Source organism: Staurois parvus, unplaced genomic scaffold, assembly GCF_062004578.1.
Source record: "Staurois parvus isolate SC_StPar_1 unplaced genomic scaffold, SC_StPar_1.0 ptg000249l, whole genome shotgun sequence".
Taxonomy (NCBI): Eukaryota; Metazoa; Chordata; class Amphibia; order Anura; family Ranidae; genus Staurois; species Staurois parvus.
In genome coordinates, this window is record NW_028318045.1 from 7984531 (window position 1) to 8005784 (window position 21254).

General features: G+C 42.4%; 1 protein-coding gene across 2 annotated transcripts in view; it reads right to left on the reverse strand.

Annotated features, from left to right (window-relative positions):
- Nucleotides 1-850: 850 nt before the first annotated feature.
- The window catches only part of DENND5B (DENN domain containing 5B), a 160873-nt gene continuing 140469 nt past the window's right edge, over nucleotides 851-21254 (reverse strand). For both annotated transcript variants that reach the window (XM_089680730.1, XM_089680731.1), the window contains 6 exons: nucleotides 19600-19718; nucleotides 18409-18596; nucleotides 17032-17114; nucleotides 14303-14429; nucleotides 11341-11515; nucleotides 851-7870 (listed from right to left, as the gene is read on the reverse strand). In XM_089680730.1, coding sequence (XP_089536856.1) covers nucleotides 7687-7870; nucleotides 11341-11515; nucleotides 14303-14429; nucleotides 17032-17114; nucleotides 18409-18596; nucleotides 19600-19718 — 876 coding nt within the window. In that variant the 3' untranslated portion in view covers nucleotides 851-7686. The remainder of the gene's footprint in view (nucleotides 7871-11340; nucleotides 11516-14302; nucleotides 14430-17031; nucleotides 17115-18408; nucleotides 18597-19599; nucleotides 19719-21254) is intronic.

Here is a 21254-nt window from a genome sequence, read left to right on the forward strand (position 1 = left end):
AATCTGGAGGGAGAACACAGATCTCCAGTGAAGGGCTGAACATGTTCTCCGCTGATCTCCTGAGTGTCATAAACTGTGAATGATCAGAGAATAGCTGCGATCCTCTGAATCGCAGCTATTCTCTGTGTCATAAACGGACATCTAGACACATTGTATTTTTTTTCCTCCTTGATAGCAAAGAACTCTGTTGTCTCTCCTCTTTACAGAATGAATGATCACTGTGATAGCCAATCCGTGGCTATCACAGTGATCATGTGATTGGGATTTGGTTCCCTGGGTTGCAATCATTTGTAGGGCCTGATTGCCCTCTTCCAGCACAAACACACATATGCTGAGCCCAGGTTTAAAGCCCATCTCCTGCAAGCAGCATATATGTGTTACGCTGTCGTAAAGTCAAACATATATATGTTTGACATATTTGGTATCTATGTACTTGGTGAACCTAATTTTTTTTTATATCCTACCAGATAGTTGGGTAATATATTGCATTTTTGTGCCTTAAAATTATCCTAAATATATTTTTTTAATGAAATTTTATGCTTGTTAAGCTGTTACGCAAATATCATGAGACCTACAAAATTGGAACTGCAACCAATTTATTCTCTGGGGTGTTTGCATTCAGAAAATATTAAGGTTGGGGGGTTTATGTAATATTCAGGCCTTAAAATATTTAAATGTGCAAAAAAACCCCACAAATATGTCTCTGGCGCATAAGTGTTAATTCGACGTTCGCTCTTTTCCATCTGTCTGGAGTTCAGCTTTGACTTGACAAAGTTAAATGTAATCAACTGATAACAGGTCCATCCCATCCACAGGTTTTACAAAGCTATGAAAAGTAGTGACAAGGAAATTCTCAAGAGATAAAACACATTTTAATACTGAAAAAAGGTGACAATTGTGTGAAAAAAAATTCATACAGAACAGAAACATTAATACTGATGTGGAAAAAGAAGCAGCTTTTGTCTAACAAACTTAATTTAAAAGAATTCCAGTACCACATGAGAGAAAGGAAAGCCAAGTTCCATTTCCATGGTTCAGATCACTAGACGAAGATGCAGAATTGAATTCATAGACAGATTATGGTATTGCTCCAAAGGACAAAAAATGGACTTAAATCCTTTACTTTGAAAAGACAGAATCCTCTAGAATCCCTTCAAGGAGACAGAAATCGAGAAACATTCTGTTAGTGTCCTCCGCTGATTGGTCCAATGCAGGTGTAAGAAGCACTGAGTGAACAACAAGTCCCAGCATGCTCTGTCGGCCAGCAATGCTCTTGAGTACTAATAAACAGTTTTGTTTTTTTTTTTTAGAAAGAACAGTGTAAACGGATGAGTGGGATAGACAAAACCTCTAAGCTATTCAATAAGGAGCTGACTAATAATACGGTGATGCATTTTGCATCCTCTACAGTAATGGTAACAAAGAAAATTACAGAGAGGAGTACATGTCAAAAAGGACAACTCCAACATATACAGTTCACGCAAACACAGCCCCCTACTCAAGTGTAACAAGTAGTGCAATACTTTAAATTCCACCCTTTTTAAAAAGAAAACCAAACAAAAAAAAAACCACAGTGTATCTGAATAAATATGAGTTTGTACAAGTTAGGTCGCAGCCAAAAAACAAAACAAAAATAAAACAAAAAACAGCGGTAGGTCCTGAAACAAATTCTTGGGATTTCATTTCCACTGCTGTGGGAATTTGACAAAATTAAAGTTTTAAGAAAGAATCCATGTGCTAAGCACCATTCACAAATAATAAAAAGTGATCAATAAGCAAAACATTTAGATTAGGATAGAGCAGGGAGGAGTTAGAACATCTGTCAGGTTTTTATTACTGTGTGCTACTGCTGGGGGGATTCACCCTCTTTAAAGTTGAACACAATTCTATTAATCTATATTAACTATTTTTATTTAATCATTATGTTGCTAGCATTAGTAAACATATAGGAAGGTATATTATATTTACTTGCTGTAACCTTTTTATTTTTTTTTTTTACATTTCTTCAGTTGCATCCTGGTTTCTGGCCTTCTGACACCATACATCCCATGAGTCTTCATGGGCATTTTTTTTTATCTCGTCTGGGGGAGGGGTTTCCTCAGCAAAAGCATACCCTCCTGCCTGAATGCCTGAGCTAAAGCAGATGGATTCCAGGAAATAAATGTTACATGAATCATCTGCCCTTACTCAAAATGGCTGCAGCTAGAAATGAGGGGTGTTTTTCAAAATGTTGAGTTTGCTCTGAATATTAAAATGAATTATATATAGTTTTCAATTTGTGTTGCTCAGATACAGTTTAAATCTACTTTAAAAGTCCTGGGGAACCACTGTTGCCGGGGCAAAAAAGCATTAGGAATTCCAAAATGTTAGTTGCCATAGGAACAGGTGGTGAAAGAAATCTTCGATTGGGCACACCTGTTCTGGTGACAACTATCTAAAAGTGGATGTTCCCTTACATTGGAGAGATTTTGGGCTGAACTCCAGACATGCAATTTTTAATTCATATATTCAATAGCCACAATATAAAGATATAAATCTACTTTGAATGCATCAGCAGCCTTTGCAAACCCAGTTATTGCCTTGTTAAAATAGCAGTGACATCACTCTGCTGTACATAGCCTGTGCAGAGAGCAGAGCTGTGGGAGGGGCCCAGCAGGTTCCACCCATTGCAGGTTGCAACAGAAAACTACAGAAGTGGGCAGAGTCAAGATCAATGGTCCTTCACAAGGAGAGGGCGCAGTATTGAAATGCATGAAGCACAGAATGATGCAAGTAATAGAACACATGCACCTTCTATTTAGACAGTATTTGTTTTTTTTTTCTGGAGTTCAGCTTTAACCATTACTACTCTGTCCCAAAATAAATTTTAAAAAAACTGTCGATCCTGTTTGAGCCTATCCTAGAGAGGATACACACAGTAAATTAAACCTAACAGAGGTTCTAACCCCTTCACACTCCAAACAAAACAAAAAAAAAAAAGTTTGAATTTAGACTAAAAATGTTCAAGATGCTCATATTTGAACCACAGGAAAACAAAATTTCTCCTAGGGCCATGTTCACAGCTCAGCGTTTGCTGAGTAGCGCGGTACACTTTAGATGCATTTTACATGCATTATCATTCAGGTACATCAAAACAGCAAGACATGCCGAGGTAAGCTGTGCTGTCCTTGGACAGGATGTAGTTAAAGGAGGTACAGACACATATTGAGTATTTATAATAAAAAAACTGCATATGTTCTACTTCTATTTCCTCTACAGGTTGAATATTATTCATTAAAAATAAGTGGTTCAGGAAAATACCATCTTGTGGTCACTAGATGGTGTTGACGATCATAGTAAAGTATTTAATTTCTATTATTGTCAGCTCAATCTAGAGGCCATAATGTGGTATTTTCCTGATTCACTTTTCTGTATAATGAATAACATTCAACCTGGAGAGAAAAATACCCAACAATATTCGATAATATTTTGCCGTCATTTGCACAGGAGTATACATGCAGTTTCGCAGTACAAATAGCTCTTATAAATACACCCCAAAACATTGCTGATTAACAGCATCTACACTATTTTCCCCACATTAAGGAACAGTAAAAGTGTCGAATGGATGAACGGATCAGTGTTACAATAATACACCATGTTTCCATTAAACTGAACCTGAAAATTCCAGTGCTGTTACAAAAAAATGGACAGTTTTAAAACGTAAATCAGAAAATATACAAACTAAAGGGAAAACTAATTAAAGGTAGAAATGTAAATAAAATCAGTTTAATGCCATGTGATTAGTGTGTCGATGTAATACCTTGTTGCTGTGCATAGTTCTATTATATGTGACATAGGAGTAGACATTGGAGGCTCTGCATCATAGTGCTGCATAGTGGTTGTGCCTTGCTTATCCTCTTGCATGATGCAAGTCAAAAGGACAGATCCGGTTTAGTGAAAACAATGCCTTCCCTATGTGAGGTGACTAACTGCCATGAGATACACACAGCCACTAGATGGGGAATCTACAATTTCATATGTACTATGACAATGGAAATATGGAACAGCAATAATGGGGGAAAAAAAAAAAAGTCATGTTGGTATTTAATCTGAACTTCCCAATAATATCAGTGAAAATACACAATGCTTGTACAGTATGCCTTTAGCACTCTGCACCTGCTTTCCTTGCTGTGGGGTTGCAGATAATATACAAGACGGCATCCCGGCAGTACCCGACCCACTCAACAACTACATGCAGCATAGCTGATGCAGGAGCAGAGCAGGGAAAGCTACCTTTCATGAGCTGCTGAGTGACCACACACAGAAAATCTGACGACATAGGGGCACCGTGAAAAATGTTTTGCAGAAAAATGGCTGTAGTCATTGTGTGACCACGTTAGATCAGGAACGGTGCTTAGCGGAGTTCTTTTTTAAATGAGATGAAGTCATGGCATGGAGATCAGCAGATGGATGCTGTCACCAATGATTTAACCAGTGAAATCTTTGAGGAAGGGTAATGCTTCTGCCTGGACAAACATGACTTCCAATGACAATAGATATACTGTAGATGTCTAGAATATGTGTAAATCAGGAGAGAGGCGGCTGCATCACTAATACTTGCACTGGTTACTTGCTATATAACTTAGGAAAATAGTTCTCTTCGGGATACTTACAACATACATACATAAAGGTCTCAGACATGCTTTGCAATTAACACCATAGGAGATGCTTACATGCCAACTCCACCAAAAACTAGTTTTTTGTTGTGTGTGAACAATGAATTTTATCTCCCCATTGGGTTCTTATATGTCACCAGTGTGGTTTATCCATCCCTCCCGCAGGAGCCATAGTGATGGCGTCACTCTGGGGAATCCGCTCTTTATTAAAGTGGAAGTAAACTCTAGAATAATAAAGCTTACCTATAGGTACAAGGAATATCTTCCACACATGCACCTTTTAGGAGATATTCAGTGTCCCAAAGACGTCACTAGCGCATACCGATGCCGTTCTTTCAGAGCCCTGTGCCACAGCCGAGACTCCCATATACATGCGTGGAAGTGACGTCAACGCGGCGCAGCTAATCAAGCAGCCAAAGCCCGCAAACCCAGAAGAAGGACTGGGTGAAGGTGGAAGCCCTGTCAGTGGTGAAAGCGCACCACTGGAGGGCTTTGTTCTAAGGCAAGTCTTTCATAATGTGCTCACATGGGATGCATGCTAGCACATTATGACATTATTTTGCAGGTGACTTTTTTTTGGGGTGGTTTACTATTGCTTTAAACTGTCATGGGGGAGGTCTTGAACCCCTGTTGGTTTTTCCCACATATAGGCTGGGTTCAGGCTCCTCTCCTGTACTGAAACTGCTTACTCTGATTTCACTGCAAACTGTGTGTGAATTATATGTTACAAGCCTCTTTTTCTGGCTAAAGTATGTCCAACATCATCTAGCTCACAGGTGTCAAACTGGCGTCCCTCCAGCTGTTGTCAAACTACAAGTCCCATGAGGCATTGCAAAATTGACAGTTACAAGCATGACTCCCAAAGGCAGAGGCATGATGGGACTTGTAGTTTTGCAATAGCTGGAGGGCCACCAGTTTGACACTCCTGATCTAGCTTTTTCCTCCCCAGCCTGACTGTCCCTGACCCACCTTCTTTCCTTCATTAAATTTCAGCTTAGCTTCCAGATCAGCCTTTTTTAACCAGGGTGCCCAGGCACCCTGGGGTGCCTTGAGGTTTCTTTAGGGGTGCCTTGGCAAAATGGCTAAAAATTGCCCAAAAATTGTGTACAAGCCAGCAGCTGGATCAAGCCTGTCTTTTAGTTAAAAAAAAAGCCATGGGTTTTCATTGTGCACCATTACCACCTTCTAGCTGCTGGCATTCCAACAACCAATGATATCATCGATAAGGAGGATGTTGTTTGTCTGCACAGTATCCTTGTTTGACCCTCCCCTGCTCCTCTCCATCAGTGCTGGGGTCACATCAGCTCAGTGATGGAGGAGAGAAACATTGGAATACTAGTCAGTGCCAGTGTGCAAAAAGTGTATAATTTTAGAGGGTGCCTTGAGGTTGTCCATCATTTTAAAGGGTGCCTTGACTGAAAAAAGGCTGCTCTATATCACAGAGGCTGAGCATCATGAAGGCTCAGGAGGAGTACCGAGGCAAGGTGCTGTGATGTTTTCAGGAAGCTTTGTACAGCACCCTGCCGGCCCCTTCCAGCAGCCATGATCTGCCTTCATTGTAAAGAGAATCACAGAGATGAGGTTTTCTAGTCTAAAATAAGATATGTAATGTAAATGGAAGGTCTGATAAATAAAAGTCATTATCATGTTGATGAGGGGAATGGAGGGGCCTGGAAAGGGCCAAATACAAGTGGATTAACTTCAGCTTAAAAAAAAAAATGTTGGCTGGACATGCATTTTATTAAAAAAAAAAATCTGTATGAGCAGAATAACTCAATCATTTGGCTACTGCTGCAGAATTTCCGCAAAATTGGGAATTATTATGGGATGGATCTGCATTAAACTCTTAGACATTTAAGAAGCCAGGCGGGAATTCCAATTCCCAATAGTAAGAAATCAGTTCCTGGTGGAGTTAGGCATTTAATTAGCCCCCTGGAGTTAGAGACAGACATCTTGCAAGCTGAATCAGTATTCCTGGGAATGCGATGAACGAGGCCTCTTCTCAGGCTAAAGCTTCATGAAAATGCCAGCGAACACTTCAATGACATCACAAAGATGAACATTTTACAGGTTAGATTTCCTGAAACAGCAGCCAGTGAACTTAATGGAAATCAGTGGCTTCACAAAGGGACGCATATTGACATTTTTTTCCCATTTAGCCTGTGGACTGAGCAAAAAAAATTAACAGATTCCTCCATCCACACTACACAGCATGGATGGACAAATTTCCTGCTGCAGCTATTGCATTTTGACAGCAGACAAGACAGCAGCAACTCATTAATCTGGCTCAAATGGGAATGTAAAGTCAAATCTTTTCCAATTCATTTCCATGTCCCTTTCTGGGCGATTTTGCATTCCTTTCTGTGTGAAAGACTGGTGTCACCAGGGACAGGAAGAGGGACAAAATCTCCATAATGGGGACACAGCAATACAATAAAAAACAGATTCTAACCCTTCCTGCACTGCACCAAAAACCTAAAAACATTTGCAAGTGACATCAGCTATTAATTATTTATGACCGTTCAGCACCTGATCAAGGTTCCCCTCCAAATACTGCGTCACCTCACAAGACAGTTACTGCCGCAACTCAGGTGATTTATTTGGCTCAGAATGTCTAATGCAATGGAAACAAATGAGCATCTACCTGCTTATTTGACAAACCAAAGCACCTTTGATAGGCAGAAAACTTACCGTATTTTACAGTTTGCAAAAAAACAAAAAAAAAAGGTACTAAGTAAACCTACCTGATATAGTCAGAATCTTTAAAAAACTACAGTCGTATTTACACACGAGACAGGAAAATACTCTATTGTACTAAATATCTGATTCAAATTTACTGTAAGTGACAATGTATGCCATGATTCAGAGCCTGACTCATGCGAACGCATTTTGGCTTCCAGTGATTCGCTACCAAGTCCAGTGTTCCGCCTCGGAACGTTTTGCCGCAGGCCAGAGTTCTAGGAAATGCACCAAAAAAAAAAAAAGCCCAGAGGAAAAGAGAACGATATTGTACAGCGTCCCAGAAGTGGATCTACATATCAACTCCTTTGGTGAGGGAACTCTCCAGGATGATGTTGAAGTCTTGAAGAGTTTGCAGCACTCTGACCAGAGAATTCACCATCATGTTGTCCCGTAGCAGCGCCATCTCCTCGTACATCCGAGCGATCGCCGGGCATTCGGCCAAAAGGGGAATCCACTGGGAAAGCAAATGATCCCTAACAGAAAAAGTCAGAACACATGGAATGAGACTACCACCTCTAAGCAGTTTACAAATATATTTAGCTAAAGGAAACATTTAAAAGGGAACTCCTCACCCTAAGACTCCGTTCACATATAGGTGGTTTGAATCTCGGGGGTGGAATTACCGCGATTCTGCACACGATTTCAAAACGCACTGTTAAAATGTCAAAATCGGACATCGGTGTGTTCAGGTGACATTCATTTCAATGACATCTAAAATGCAGTGCGATTCTGCTGTGACTGTCGCCCTGCAACTGCACAAACCAAATCGCTTGTTGCCCAAAAGCAGTTACGACATTCGCACCAGAATCACAGCATGTTTTTAGGTTTCATTGAAATGAATGGAACCTGAACACGGTGATGTGCGATTTGACATTTTTAGAGCGCCTTTTGAAATCGCGGACAAAATAATGGTGATTCTGTCCAAGATTCAAAATGCCTATATATGAATGGAGCCTAATGGTGGCCATACATGCTTCAATAAATGATTTCTTCTCTGTTCGATCTCTCCCAATAGGAACAATTGATCGGTAGTTAACTATCTATTTGAGCAATATGACGATCCCAGGAAAAATTTCAAATCTATAGCTATGATTGTAAATCATCAATCGCATCCGTTTCAATAATGTTTATTGGAGTTTCCATACAATACAAAAAAATATAAAACAGTATAAAGGCCTTCAGCCAACACATGGCCCAGTTGGAGGTGGCCAACCATAAAAGGAAAGGTGGTATTGCCACATGGGCTATATATGAACTAAAACAATCAACCTGAAAACCAACCGGTTGGAGGTCAAAGTACTAAGAAAGATTATCAACAACAACGATATCATATAAATGGCTAAAATGTCATAGAGTGATACAGCTTCTCGTCGAGGGGCAGAAGTATAAATAGTTTGGCCCACCTCTTGCTAAGTAGAGCACATTCTCCCCTGGCATACAATCAATGTCAAACGAATTATACAGTTGAACCAAGCCAATAGAAAGAAGAAATCCCCAAGGCAAAACAATCACAAAAAACTGAATAAATAAAAAACTGCAAGCTGGTAGAAGCCATGCTCATCAATCACATCTCTCTTTTCATTATGCAATCTCATAATCTGATCGACTGAAATAAAGGATCCCAGTGCCGCCAGTTCATGCAACACAGTTGATAATTTTCTGCCCTGCCCGTTCGATTCAGTTTGATCGAAGGTTAAATATATATGAAGCGAAGTTATGCCTAGTTGATTGCCGACTTGATCATTTTGATTAATTTGCATATTGATTGAATAATAAAATCGAAGCATGTATGACCACCATATAGGCCTCATTCACACTGGCATTTCTAAATTCATGTAATGTTTTTTGAAGGTGTCATTCACACTGTGCGTTTACCTGCTTTTAGGTGTGTTCAGTTTAGCCGTGTTTAGAGAAAATCGAATTCTGTGCATACAGGATCCAATTACAAACTAAAAGCGTGTAAACGCGGTTAAACCCACTTTAAGGCAGGAACATCCAGATGCAGGAAAAAGTGATCTCTAAGCCATAAAAGCTATTTTTACTTCCCAGGGAACTTCTCCTGCATTTTGAAAAACTAAATGTAAGGGTGCCAGTGTGAATGAAGTCTAATAGATGTCAAACAGTACACAGGAAATAAAAACTCACCTTTATCCTGTAAAGTGTAATAAAAGTTTTTAGAATGGATAGAGCGGTTGAGAGGTTGGGCCGCTGTTAGGTTTTTATTGCTGTTCATATCCCCCTTAGGGAGATTCACTCTAATTCTGCTGATTGCCAATGTCACAGGAAAAAAAAGTGGGACTAAATTCAAAATTTTGAGTTGCCACCAAAACAGAATTAAAAGGGAAATGTTCCCATGATGGCTAAGATAGGATATGCCTCACATTGGAAAGAGATCTTCACACTTCCTGTAGACTCAAAGGATAGGAAGTGAAGGGAAATCTCATCAATGAGACACAGATGGCAAAGCTATGAATTGCCCTACTAGATCTAAAATTTAAAAAAATGTAAACGTTTTGGCTTCAGATATAATTTAACTCAGAGAAATCTTCATCCTTCCGGTGTCTGGTCATGTAACCAGTCCTGAGGTAGAGATCATTGGTGTTCAAAAACTTGATGGTCAGTTCCTCATTAGCAGAGGTCATGTGACCAATACCTTGATGTTAGTCACATGATTAACAACAGGGGGATGAAAAATTCCTTAAGTTTAAGTAAAACCTGACAAACCTGGGCAAATCAAGGATATGCATTTATATGCAATTTTTTATTCTGGCTGAAAAACTCAAGCTTGGTCCATCCGCTGCCTACCTCCCAAGCCTTTTTATTTTGGTGTCAGAGTCCACCATCCCATTTAAAGGCCAACTTTACCTTTTGCAACATGTTACACCTTTATTTAGGGCGTAACATGTTACAAGCCCTCTTCTATCTGGTAAAATGTGTAACAAAGCTTCCTCTGTATCGTATAGATTATACACTTGCCAACCGTGCTATAGCCTTATGATGGCTACAGGTCTGTTGTCCATTTCTAGGAGGGCATCATATCACGTCCTCCCAGAACGCACCCCTCCAGCGTGCCACCGGCGATCTACGTGATCGCTGTGTCCTACGGACACAGCTGATCACGTGATGTGGTAAAAGGCCAATCACAGAGGCCTTTTAGCACGTGATCAGCTGTGTCCAATGACACAGCAGATCACCTGTAAATGCAGTTGCCAGTTATCGGCTGCATTTTCCTCACGCTGTCACAGCATAAGGAAAGTACTGCCGATAACCGGCAATTGTCAGAGGACAGATCGGCACTGATCATCAGTGCCCTGATGATCAGTGCCCAGCAGTGCCACCCACCAGTGCAGCCAACCTGTGCCCTGCAGTGCTGTCCACAAGTGCCCATCAGTGCCACCCACCTGTGCCCATCAGTGCCTAGTAGTGCCACCCACCTGTGCCCAGCAGTTCCACCCACCAGTGCCCATCAGTGCCACCAGTCAGTGGATTCAGTCAATGCCACCCATCAGTGCCGCCCATCAGTGGCCATCATTGTTGCATATCAGTGCATCAGTGCCCGTCAGTGCCGATCAGTGCTGCCTATCAATGCAGTCTCATCAATGCACATCAGGTACAGGAGAAAAATTACCTGTTTGCAAAATTTTATAATAGAAACAAAGAAAAAATTTTTTTTAATTTTTTGCTATATTTTTGTTTATAGTGCAAACAATAAAACACCCAGCGGCGATTAAATACCACCAAAAGAAAGCTCTATTTATGTGAAAAAATTATAAAAAATGTCATATGGGTACAATGTTGCATGATCACGCAATTGTCATTCAAAGTGCGACAGCGCTGAAAGCTGAAAATTGGCCTGGGCAGGAAGGGGGTATAAGTGCCCGGTAGGCAAGTGGTTAAATCTGATCTATCCCCTTTTCCCCACCACACATGTACACGGGCTCACCTTGCTCCCAGGCACACCAGCAGCTGAAACTTTCCATCTTTGCCAATATTTCTGGGGGCAGCTACAATGGAGTTTACGTAGTGACAGAATGTTTTGCAGGATGATATTTGAAGAAGCTGGTCTTCCTCGCCATCTCCGATCTGATCAGTAGTTTCAAAGTAAGCCACGGCCTTCTCTGCGTACAAAGCACATCAGTCAGCTTTTAATAATGGGGCTTTAAAAGGAACAGCTCATAAAAAAAAAAAAGAAAGATAAATCATTATCAAACAGATCCTTTTTAAAGCTGAAGTTTAATCGGTTTATAAATTGCCTTTGCCATTTCCTCCCTCCCCTTTCATCAACATGCTAAAGACGTTTATAATGTCATTATGCAAGCAGTGGGATGGCTTTTGGGGGAGTTCTGTAAATATCAAAATGCTGTGATAAGTGGGTGTCAGTTTGGAACAGTGGACATTCCTAGACAGGCTATATTTGCATGGAGACCAATTTAGCTAACACCCACATGGAATGCTGAGCCTCCACAAATGAATGACATGAAATCCTATCAATGAAAGCAGCCGGCCAGGGCCAGTAAAGCTAGGGAGGAAAGGAGATGTGATGCTGGATGTCCTTCAGTCAAGAAATGAGGCAGCTTCTACCTGCATCTAATACACAATGAAATCAGAGTAAGTTAAACAGAGGTTTCCAATCCATCACAGCTCATCTTCTGGGTAGAGGCAGCTTTTACAGTGAAGCTATGACTTCTCAGAAAGGACAGCGGGATTTTAACAGGTAAACGCCAAATTGAACACACAAGAGAGCCCACGCTGAAAAAGCATAAATGTGCAATGTGCGGACTGCACTGCCACTTGACAGATCGGCACAAAGACTGCCTTCTTTGTATCTCGGGGAAAAAGTGACATTTAATAAAATGTCAAACTGGCACTTGCTATTAGTCATCAGGAAAACGGCAGATGTCTGACATTTTAAGTTTTTACGTTAAAGGGTTGATTTAGGACAACTGTTGGAATTGCCAGCAGGGGGCAGCAGGAACACAGAAGTTGTTACTGAATCTGGAGAACACAACTGTATGCCTAAACCTGAAGACATCCATGTCATTTGTCTGCTCTTGTTTATATACTGGCTGCCCTTCCTGAGGACACATTGAGCACTGCATGTAACCTTTCTGTGCCGGAAAGCAGAAGAATAAAGGACTGCTTTTTTAAAATAATTTTTGCAAGTTGATTTAAGGGAGTTTGATTTCAGCCAGACTAACTATTTAACTTACCACGTAAAAAGCATGATTTTTGTACTGACCTTAAAATCCTTTTCTTGAAGTCCATTGAGGGACATAAGAAGATGTACACTGCTGGGTTATACTGCCTCCTACAGGAGGATTGGACACCAGAAAAATACTATAGCACATGACTTGTTTCCCTCAGCAGACGACAAAGAAAATAGGATTTCTATACTCAGTGTAGAATAATTTTCTTGAAGTCCTTTGAGGGACACATAGTCTTGTACTGTTTTTCATATTATTATTATTTATATAGCGCCAACAGTTTGCTCAGTGCTTTACAATATAAAGGGAGACAATACAGCAACAATACAGTTCAATACAAGAGGGATAGAGAACAATTATTATTATACAGGATTTATATAGCACCAACGGTTTGCTCAGCGCGTTACGTTATAGTGGGAGACAATACAGTAACAATACAGTTCGATACAAGAGGGATTTGAGGGCCCTGCTCCTTGGAGCTTACAATCTAAGAGGGAGGGGCTGGTGGTACAACAGGTAATAACTGTGGGGGATGGACTGGTTGGAGAAGGTACTGTAGCTGGAACCCAACACTTCCACTTGCTTGGAGCACCTGGTCCCCATTCAGCTGCTACAGCAATACAGTGAACTGTATCAGCAGGAGGAAACACAGCACACAGCGGAGGATCAGGCATCTGACAGATGTCAAGTGAAGGATTTGCAGTGGCAATTATAGCTCTTCAAGAGGGCCAAGAATAAAGAGGTACACAGGTAAACTTTTCCTGAATGGCTTTGAGTGACAGGGCTACTTTAACCCCTTTGTGACCACAGGTCAGATGCCCAGACCACATTTAGCAGTGCTGATTATGGGTTGATTAACGTGACAAAAACTCTATGACTAGTGGCATAGCTTAATCATCTTACATTTAACTTGCAACTCCGGGCTGCTTTTAAATGTAACCATGCAGTAGATTTAACACAGGTTCTAAAATGGGGTGCCTCAAGACTGTTCATAATTTTAAAGGGTGCCTCGGGACTGTCCATAATTTTAAAGGGTGCCTCGGGACTGTCCATAATTTTAAAGGGTGCCTCGGGACTGTCCATAATTTTAAAGGGTGCCTCGGGACTGTCCATAATTTTAAAGGGTGCCTTGACTGAAAAAAGGTTGAGAAACAGTGCTCTAGCCTGTTGACAGTGATCACATGATCATGAACACCACTGGTTAGCAACAGCCCAGTCTGATAGCTGGAAGCAGTGTCCCCTGCTAGCTGTCACAAACCAAACTTGGATCATCTCTCCCTCAGCACAGGGCATGCTGCAAGGGAACATTAAAGCTTTTAAAAAATTTTTTGAGAATTTTAGGAACATTCTGGGGTAGGGAGGAAGAGAAAGAAAAAAAAAGCTGGCAAGTTTTTAACCATGGCTACAGGAAAAATAGAATTCTAGGTAAAGTGGAAAAACAGGCAACCATGACACACCAGTTGTTTTTATATGGCTCATCAGGGTATGCAGTTTACACAATTTAGCCTGTAATTGGAATAATGAGATTATGCTGTTGGACAGAGAGTTTAGCTGCTCCCACTAACACATTCATTCACCTTGTCTATCAAGACACAGGCAAGGTGACATAACAAAGACCTGGCAATTGCATTCAGGGCAGCTGTTCAGAGAAGTCACAAGAAGTAGTGTTATAGTTGGAGAAGAAAGAGCCTCTGATTTTACCTATGAAGTCCCAGATGAAGATGCTCTTGTGGAAAATGCGGGCCGTTTTAAATCCATGATGGAATACTTGCTCCAAGGCTGAAACGAGGCCATTTTCTCCGCAGAGCAGGATGGTTAAACTGCCTCTCTGCAGGGAAACAAATCACATAAGAGGCTTTAAAGAGGTGCTGCTAATGTGGATTAGTGCAGAAGGCCTGCAATGGAAAACAGCAGCTGACAAGGAAGGGCGCTTCATGCAGCTCGGCAATGACATAACAGAGGACATTCAGGCATGATAACACTGCTGTGTGCAACTGCTGTGTTTTCTGTATACGGATTTCATTTCTCTCTCCTACTGTTCTGGCTCCATTTCAAATCCTTCCACTGTGACAAACTGGAAGCCAGATTTAGCACAAAATATGAGTTTAATAATCATTTACTCTTTCCCACCATCCTGCAGGGCACACTCTCCTTATCCCACCATCCTGCAGTGCACGCTCTCCTTATCCCACCATCCTGCAGTGCACGCTCTCCTTATCCCACCATCCTGCAGTGCACGCTCTCCTTATCCCACCATCCTGCAGTGCACGCTCACTTTTGTCCTCTTCCTTACAATGCACACTTTCCCTTCTCTCCTACCTACACCGTTCCTTCCCTCCATCCTGCAGTGCACCCTTGCCCTTCCCTCCTTTCTGCAGTGCAAACTGTCTCTTCTCTCAATCCTGCAGTGCACACCATCTCCCTTCCCGCCATCCCTTGTTCTATTTCCCTACAGTTCACACTCTCTCTTTTCTCATTTCTGTAATTCACATTTTGCTTTCCCTCCTTCTGCCAGTGCATACTCTCTATCCACCATCCTGCATCGCACATTTTCTCCCTTCCCTCATCCCACAGTGTACACTCCCTCTCTCTCCATCCTGCAGTGCACTCGCTCTATACACCATCTGCATCCCACACGCTTTCCCTTCCATCCATCACACAGTGTGCATTCTCCCTCCATCCAGCAGTGTGTATTCTCCTGCAGGGAGCATTCTCCATTCCCCCTATCCTGCAGTAAGCACTCTCCCTTCCCTCCATCCTGCAGTGCATGCACTTACCCTTCCCTCCATCCAGCAGTGCATGCTCTCTCCCTTCCTTCCATCCTGCAGTGCATGCACTCCCCCTTCCCTTCATCCTGCAGTGCATGCACTCCCCCTTCCCTTCATCCTGCAGTGCATGCACTCCCCCTTCCCTTCATCCTGCAGTGCACGCTCTCTCCCTTCTCTCCATCCTTCAGTGCACGCACTCTCCCTTCCCTCCATCCTTCAGTGCACGCACTCTCCCTTCTCTCCTTCCCGTAGTGAACATTTCTCTCACCCTTCCCTCCATCCTGCAGTGTACACACACTCTCTCTTCCCTCCATCCTGCAGTGCGCACACTCTCCCCCCTCCCCTCCATCCTGCAGTGCGCACACTCTCCTGTCCCTCCATCCTGCAGTGCGCACACTCTTCCTTCCCTCCATCCTGCAGTGCGCACACTCTCCCTTCCCTCCATCCTGCAGTGCGTGCACACTCTCCCTTCCCTCCATCCTGCAGTGCGCGCACACTCTCCCGTCCCTCCATCCTGCAGTGCGCACACTCTCCCGTCCCTCCATCCTGCAGTGCGCACACTCTCCCGTCCCTCCATCCTGCAGTGCGCACACTCTCCCGTCCCTCCATCCTGCAGTGTACATACACTCTCCTGTCCCTCCATCCTGCAGTGCGCACACTCTCCCGTCCCTCCATCCTGCATTGCGCACACTCTCCCGTCCCTCCATCCTGCAGTGCGCACACTCCCCCTTTCCCTCCATCCTGCAGTGCGCACACTCCCCCTTTCCCTCCATCCTGCAGTGCGCACACTCCCCCTTTCCCTCCATCCTGCAGTGCGCACACTCCCCCTTTCCCTCCATCCTGCAGTGCGCACAATCTCCGGTCCCTCTATCCTGCAGTGTTCACTCTCCCGTCCCTCCATCCTGCAGTGCGCACACTCTCCTGTCCCTCCATCCTGCAGTGCGCACACTCTCCCGTCCCTCCATCCTGCAGTGCACATTCTCCCTTCCCTTCATTGTGAGCTGCAAACTCTCCCTTCCCTCCATCCTGAGCCGCAAACTCTCCCTTCCCTCCATCCTGCACTGTGCACCCTCCCCCAGTGTCCTCCTCTTTGCTCAGCCTTGTTATCCTCTTCTCTGCCCCACACTGGTCAGTCTCCTGACCCTCTTCTCTTCACAGTCTCATTGCCCTCCTCTGCCTTGCGCTGCCAAATCTCGCTGCCCTATTCTCTGATCCACCCTGCCCAGTTTGCCTTTTCCCATCTATTCATTGCCCAACTATCATGTCTTGTTCTCTTCCATTTATCACCATCTTATCACCTTTTTGCTCTTTTCCCTCCACAACTATTACCTAACTTATATTATACTTATGTTATATTACAAAGGAGCCCCCCTTAGAATAACATTTTAGCTGTAATGAAGTGGACTAAAATGCTGAATTAGAAAAAAAATGGGACATATAGGGTGAGAGCAATTAGTGAGCACACGGCAAGTAGGTTAATCCAGAGCCTTAGAAGACTGGCATTTTCAGGCCAGGAAGGATTTTACTTTCTAAATAGGGAATTGCATAACGAGACTTTTCTGCTCATTCCCTTTTACTGCAGTAAAGGGTCACACAATGTCTAACACACATTCATCTTTTACACCCTCCGCTGACAACACAAAACCGTTATATCAATGTTACCTCTTTTTCTGGCTTATGAAAGTGTTTCACAATATTGTTCACAGCTTCTCCGATTCCCTCTTGGATTTGGCCGGCGTTTGGCTCTGTAACACAGGATGAAAAGCTCCAAATTAAAAGGGACACTATGTTATTTTTCAGCAAGCAGGCAGGCATTAAACATGTGACCTTAGAAATTCCTAAAATTATATACTAGTTCTTAATAATTTAATATGGTTGTCCTGTTATATAGTTGCATTGTCATATTTTAAGCACAGATTAGTTCAAAGGGCGATTTGTATGTTATACAGTGCAATCAGCACCAGTGCTGCCTTACTGGTGCAATAAAGTCAATTATGCAATAAACCAGCTGGGGGAGTTGACAACACAATGGGGGGGGGGAATTAGCAAAGAGTTGTGAACACAAAAGTTTGCACAAGTCTTCTAAATGTAGAACATGGAGCAGATGCTGCTCCCAATTAAGCAAGTAAAACAGATAAAGAGAGCTGGAGCTGCCTCCTCCAGTCTCATTGCCATCCCTATTCCCCCTGTCCAGCTCAGTTGTGGGTGTTATCCTTGCAGGCTCTGTTCATGTAGTGTGTAATCACTGCACGGGCAGAGAGAGTGATGTGAACATCTGTTGGCAGCTTGCATTCCCTATGACAGGGTCACACCTGACGGGAATCTGTGGCAGTTTTCTATATGCAAAACTGCAATATTCCCTCTGTCTATCAGATGCAGATCTGCACTAGTTTCTACTTCACTCTGAAATAGAAACTGGTGCAGGTGGCGCAGGTAGACCTGAAAGGTATATGCGCTATTAATGTGCGGCACACCACTTCTGACAGTTTCTGGTCCAGTTCCGGTCCCATAATTAGCTGTCAGTGACGGCTTCTGTGTAGAGGAGCAGCCAACAACAAGTCTATGGGTGACGTCATCTAGGTATTTCCATCCATTGTCAGTGATCTCAGCTGTACACAGGACTTGCAGCTGGAGACCAGACCAGAGCGGCTTCAGAATAGGTAAGTATACAGATCTTTTCTTTACAGGGTTAGATAGAATAGCCTTAGAACGGGGCTGAAAGGTTTAGGCTTAGTTAGTTTTTTGCCTGAACTGCCACTTTAATAAAGGTTGACAGAAAAAAAAATGCATGTCCCAGTAGGCATACGGCACTTCCGAGAGTGATGCAAGGGCTTAGAGGTAATATGCCCACCAGCAACTTGGTGTTCTGATCAGCAAGGAAATTGTAGTCACATGTATAAATACAGCCATTTTTATTGTTTGGATCATTGCAACAAAAGTTTAGAAATGTGTTTGATGAATTTAGGCTTTACAACTACTTTTAATACTTACACACACATTTCTTGTCCAGTACAGAAATATTCTACAAACATTACTTACTGCTGCTCTTTCCAGTGAGGGAGGTGATGCTTAGCCTACGTGCCATTGTGGGGGATTTCTGCTGAGGAGGAGTACGGCTCTGTTTGCCGAGATCATCATCCGATACTGGGGTGATCAGTTCACCGATGAGGATTCTTTCCAAGCTTCCATCATCCACTCCCTTTCCTAACCAACGGCCACACGGGAATCTGGAAGGAAGAGGGAGATATCATTTTCAGTAACAGCTGAATCAGACATGGACAACTGTCAGCCGTTAGCTGCAAAAGAGCATGTGTATCTAAACCCAATATTAAAAATTTAGTATTTTGCAGCTTAACAGTTTCAGATGTGGTGGCTGCATTTGTTTTCTTTGTTCCTATATGTTCACCTGGTGGACCACATTTCCTTTCCATCGCTCACTCACTTCCCTATATGTATGAAGGAGCAGCTTGGTCAATTAAGGCTGCTCTCTCGATTTGGACTACAAACACCATCCCTTATCCTCATCTCCACTACACAGAGGGGTGTTCATTTGTAGCCCACAGAAGATAGCAGGCAAAACTGATAACCTTGTTTAAGATCTCAGTTCAGTCCACATGCAATTAGAAGGGCACAGAATTTCCAGCAGGATCAATGGGTTATTTATTGTACTTGCAAATGTTGTATCCTTAAAAAAAAAAAATTGATGCAGCCAACATATCTAAGGGCTGTAATATATAATATTTTTTTGTTTTTGGGTTTAAATACCATTTAAACAAAATATCTATTTTTTTCTACAAACTCAAACTGAAAGCAAGGGTAACAAAGAATGTAAATAAAATAATCTTAGGCCAGTTTTGCTGGTTCACATTTTGCTCTTTACCATGGAGGAGAGAAAAATTGAATTGTGTGTTTCTGACAACATTCTGTGAGCCCCTGGAGTAAGAAGGCAGCACCCTCTAAAAGCAGCAGAGGGATTGCATCCTAGATTGTAAGCTCGAAAGAGCAGGGCCCTCGAACCCCTCGTGTATCACATTGTATTGTTACTGTACTGTCTCATGTTCTGTCTCCCTTTGTAATGTACAGAGCTGAGCGAACTGTTGACACTTTATAAATACTGTATAATAATAATAATAATAATAATAATAATGAGCACCTGGAGATAAGCAGGCAGCACAATTTACCCCAACCCCATTGATCATTGAAAAAGGATCAGATCAATCTATTGCTTACTTGTATGTATGTCCCGTTATCTCATTTCGGACCATGACGCAGTCCACCAGCCACTTGGCCAAAAGTCCTGAGTTGTCATGTCCCAGCTGGACTGTTGTGAGTTTGCCAAGATTCTGACACTGAAAGATACAGGAATTATTATTGATATACAAAACAAAGTCCATAAAGACATTGATGAGCAAGTTTGGGCTGGCGGAACTTGACTGGCCTGCACAGAGTCCTAACTTCAACCCCACAGAACAACTTTGAGATGAATTAGAGCGGAGACTGAGAGCCAGGCCTCATTTGACATCAGTGCCTGACCTCACAAAGGTGCTTCTGGAAGCATGGTTAAACACTCCCATAGACACACACCAAAAATATTAGCACCCCTGCATTTTCACTTCACACAGAGAATTGTTGCATTTACAAATGTTTAGGCATTCTCATGTTTCTTTTGTTTGTATTGGTATGACACGAAAAAATGGAGAAACAAAAGGCCAAATCAGGACTTGACAAAATTATTGGCAGCTTCTCAAAATTGTAAGAAATACTTGTATTTCAAGTTTGTGATGCTCCTGTAATATGTAATACAACTCACCTCTATCAATTAACAGGTGCTGACAATACAGAAATCACACCGGCAACCAGTTAAAATGGTGAAAAATTGACTTAACCTTTCTGTTGTGTGTGTCTGTGTGCCACATGGAGCTTGGAGAAGAGAAAGAGCAGTAAAGAATTGTCTGCGGATTTGAGAAAAATTGTGGGAAAACATGGACAATCTCAAGGTTACAAGTCTATCGCTAGAGATCTTAATGTTCCAGTGTCCATTGTGCGCAAGATTGTCAAGAAGTTTACAGCCCATGGCACTGTATCTATTCTCCCTGGATGTGGATGAAAGAGAAAAATTGATCAAAGACTGCAACAAAGGATTGTTCAAATGGTGGCTGAAGAACCTTGATCAATTTCTAGACAAATTCCAGCTGACCTTCAGGCATAGGGTACAACTGTGTCAGCTCACACTATATGTTGCCACCTGAATGAAAAGGGACGCTATAGTATGAGACCCAGGAGGATCCCAATGCTGACACAGAAACAAAAAAGCCAGACTGGAGTTTGCCAAAACTTACTTGAGGAAGCCAAAATTGTTTCGGGAGAATGCATTGTGGACAAAACAAAATTACAGCTTTTTGTTAAAGCCCATCATTCTTTTTTTCAGAAAAAGAAATAAGGCCTTTAAAGAAAAGAAGATAGTCTTTACAGCCAAACATGATGGAGGTTCACTGATATTTTGGAGGTAGCTTTGCTGCTTCAGGCACTGGATGTCTTGACTGTGTGCCAGGCATTATGAAATCTGAAGACTACCAAAGAATTCTGGGTGCAATGTAGGGCCCAGTGTCAGAAAGTTGGGTCTCCATTAGAGGTCATCGGTCTTACAGCAGGACAACGACCCAAAGCACACGTCAAAAAGCACCCAGAAATGGTTTAGGACAAAGCTCTGTAGAGTGCTTAACTGGCCAGCAATGACTCCAGATATCAATGCCATAGATCACCTGTGGAGAGATCTCAAAACAGCAGTTGGGAAAAGGAACCCTTCCAATCTGAGACCTGGAGCAGTTGGCAAGAGAAGACTGGTCCAAAATTCCAGTAGAGAAGTGTAAGAAACATATTGATGG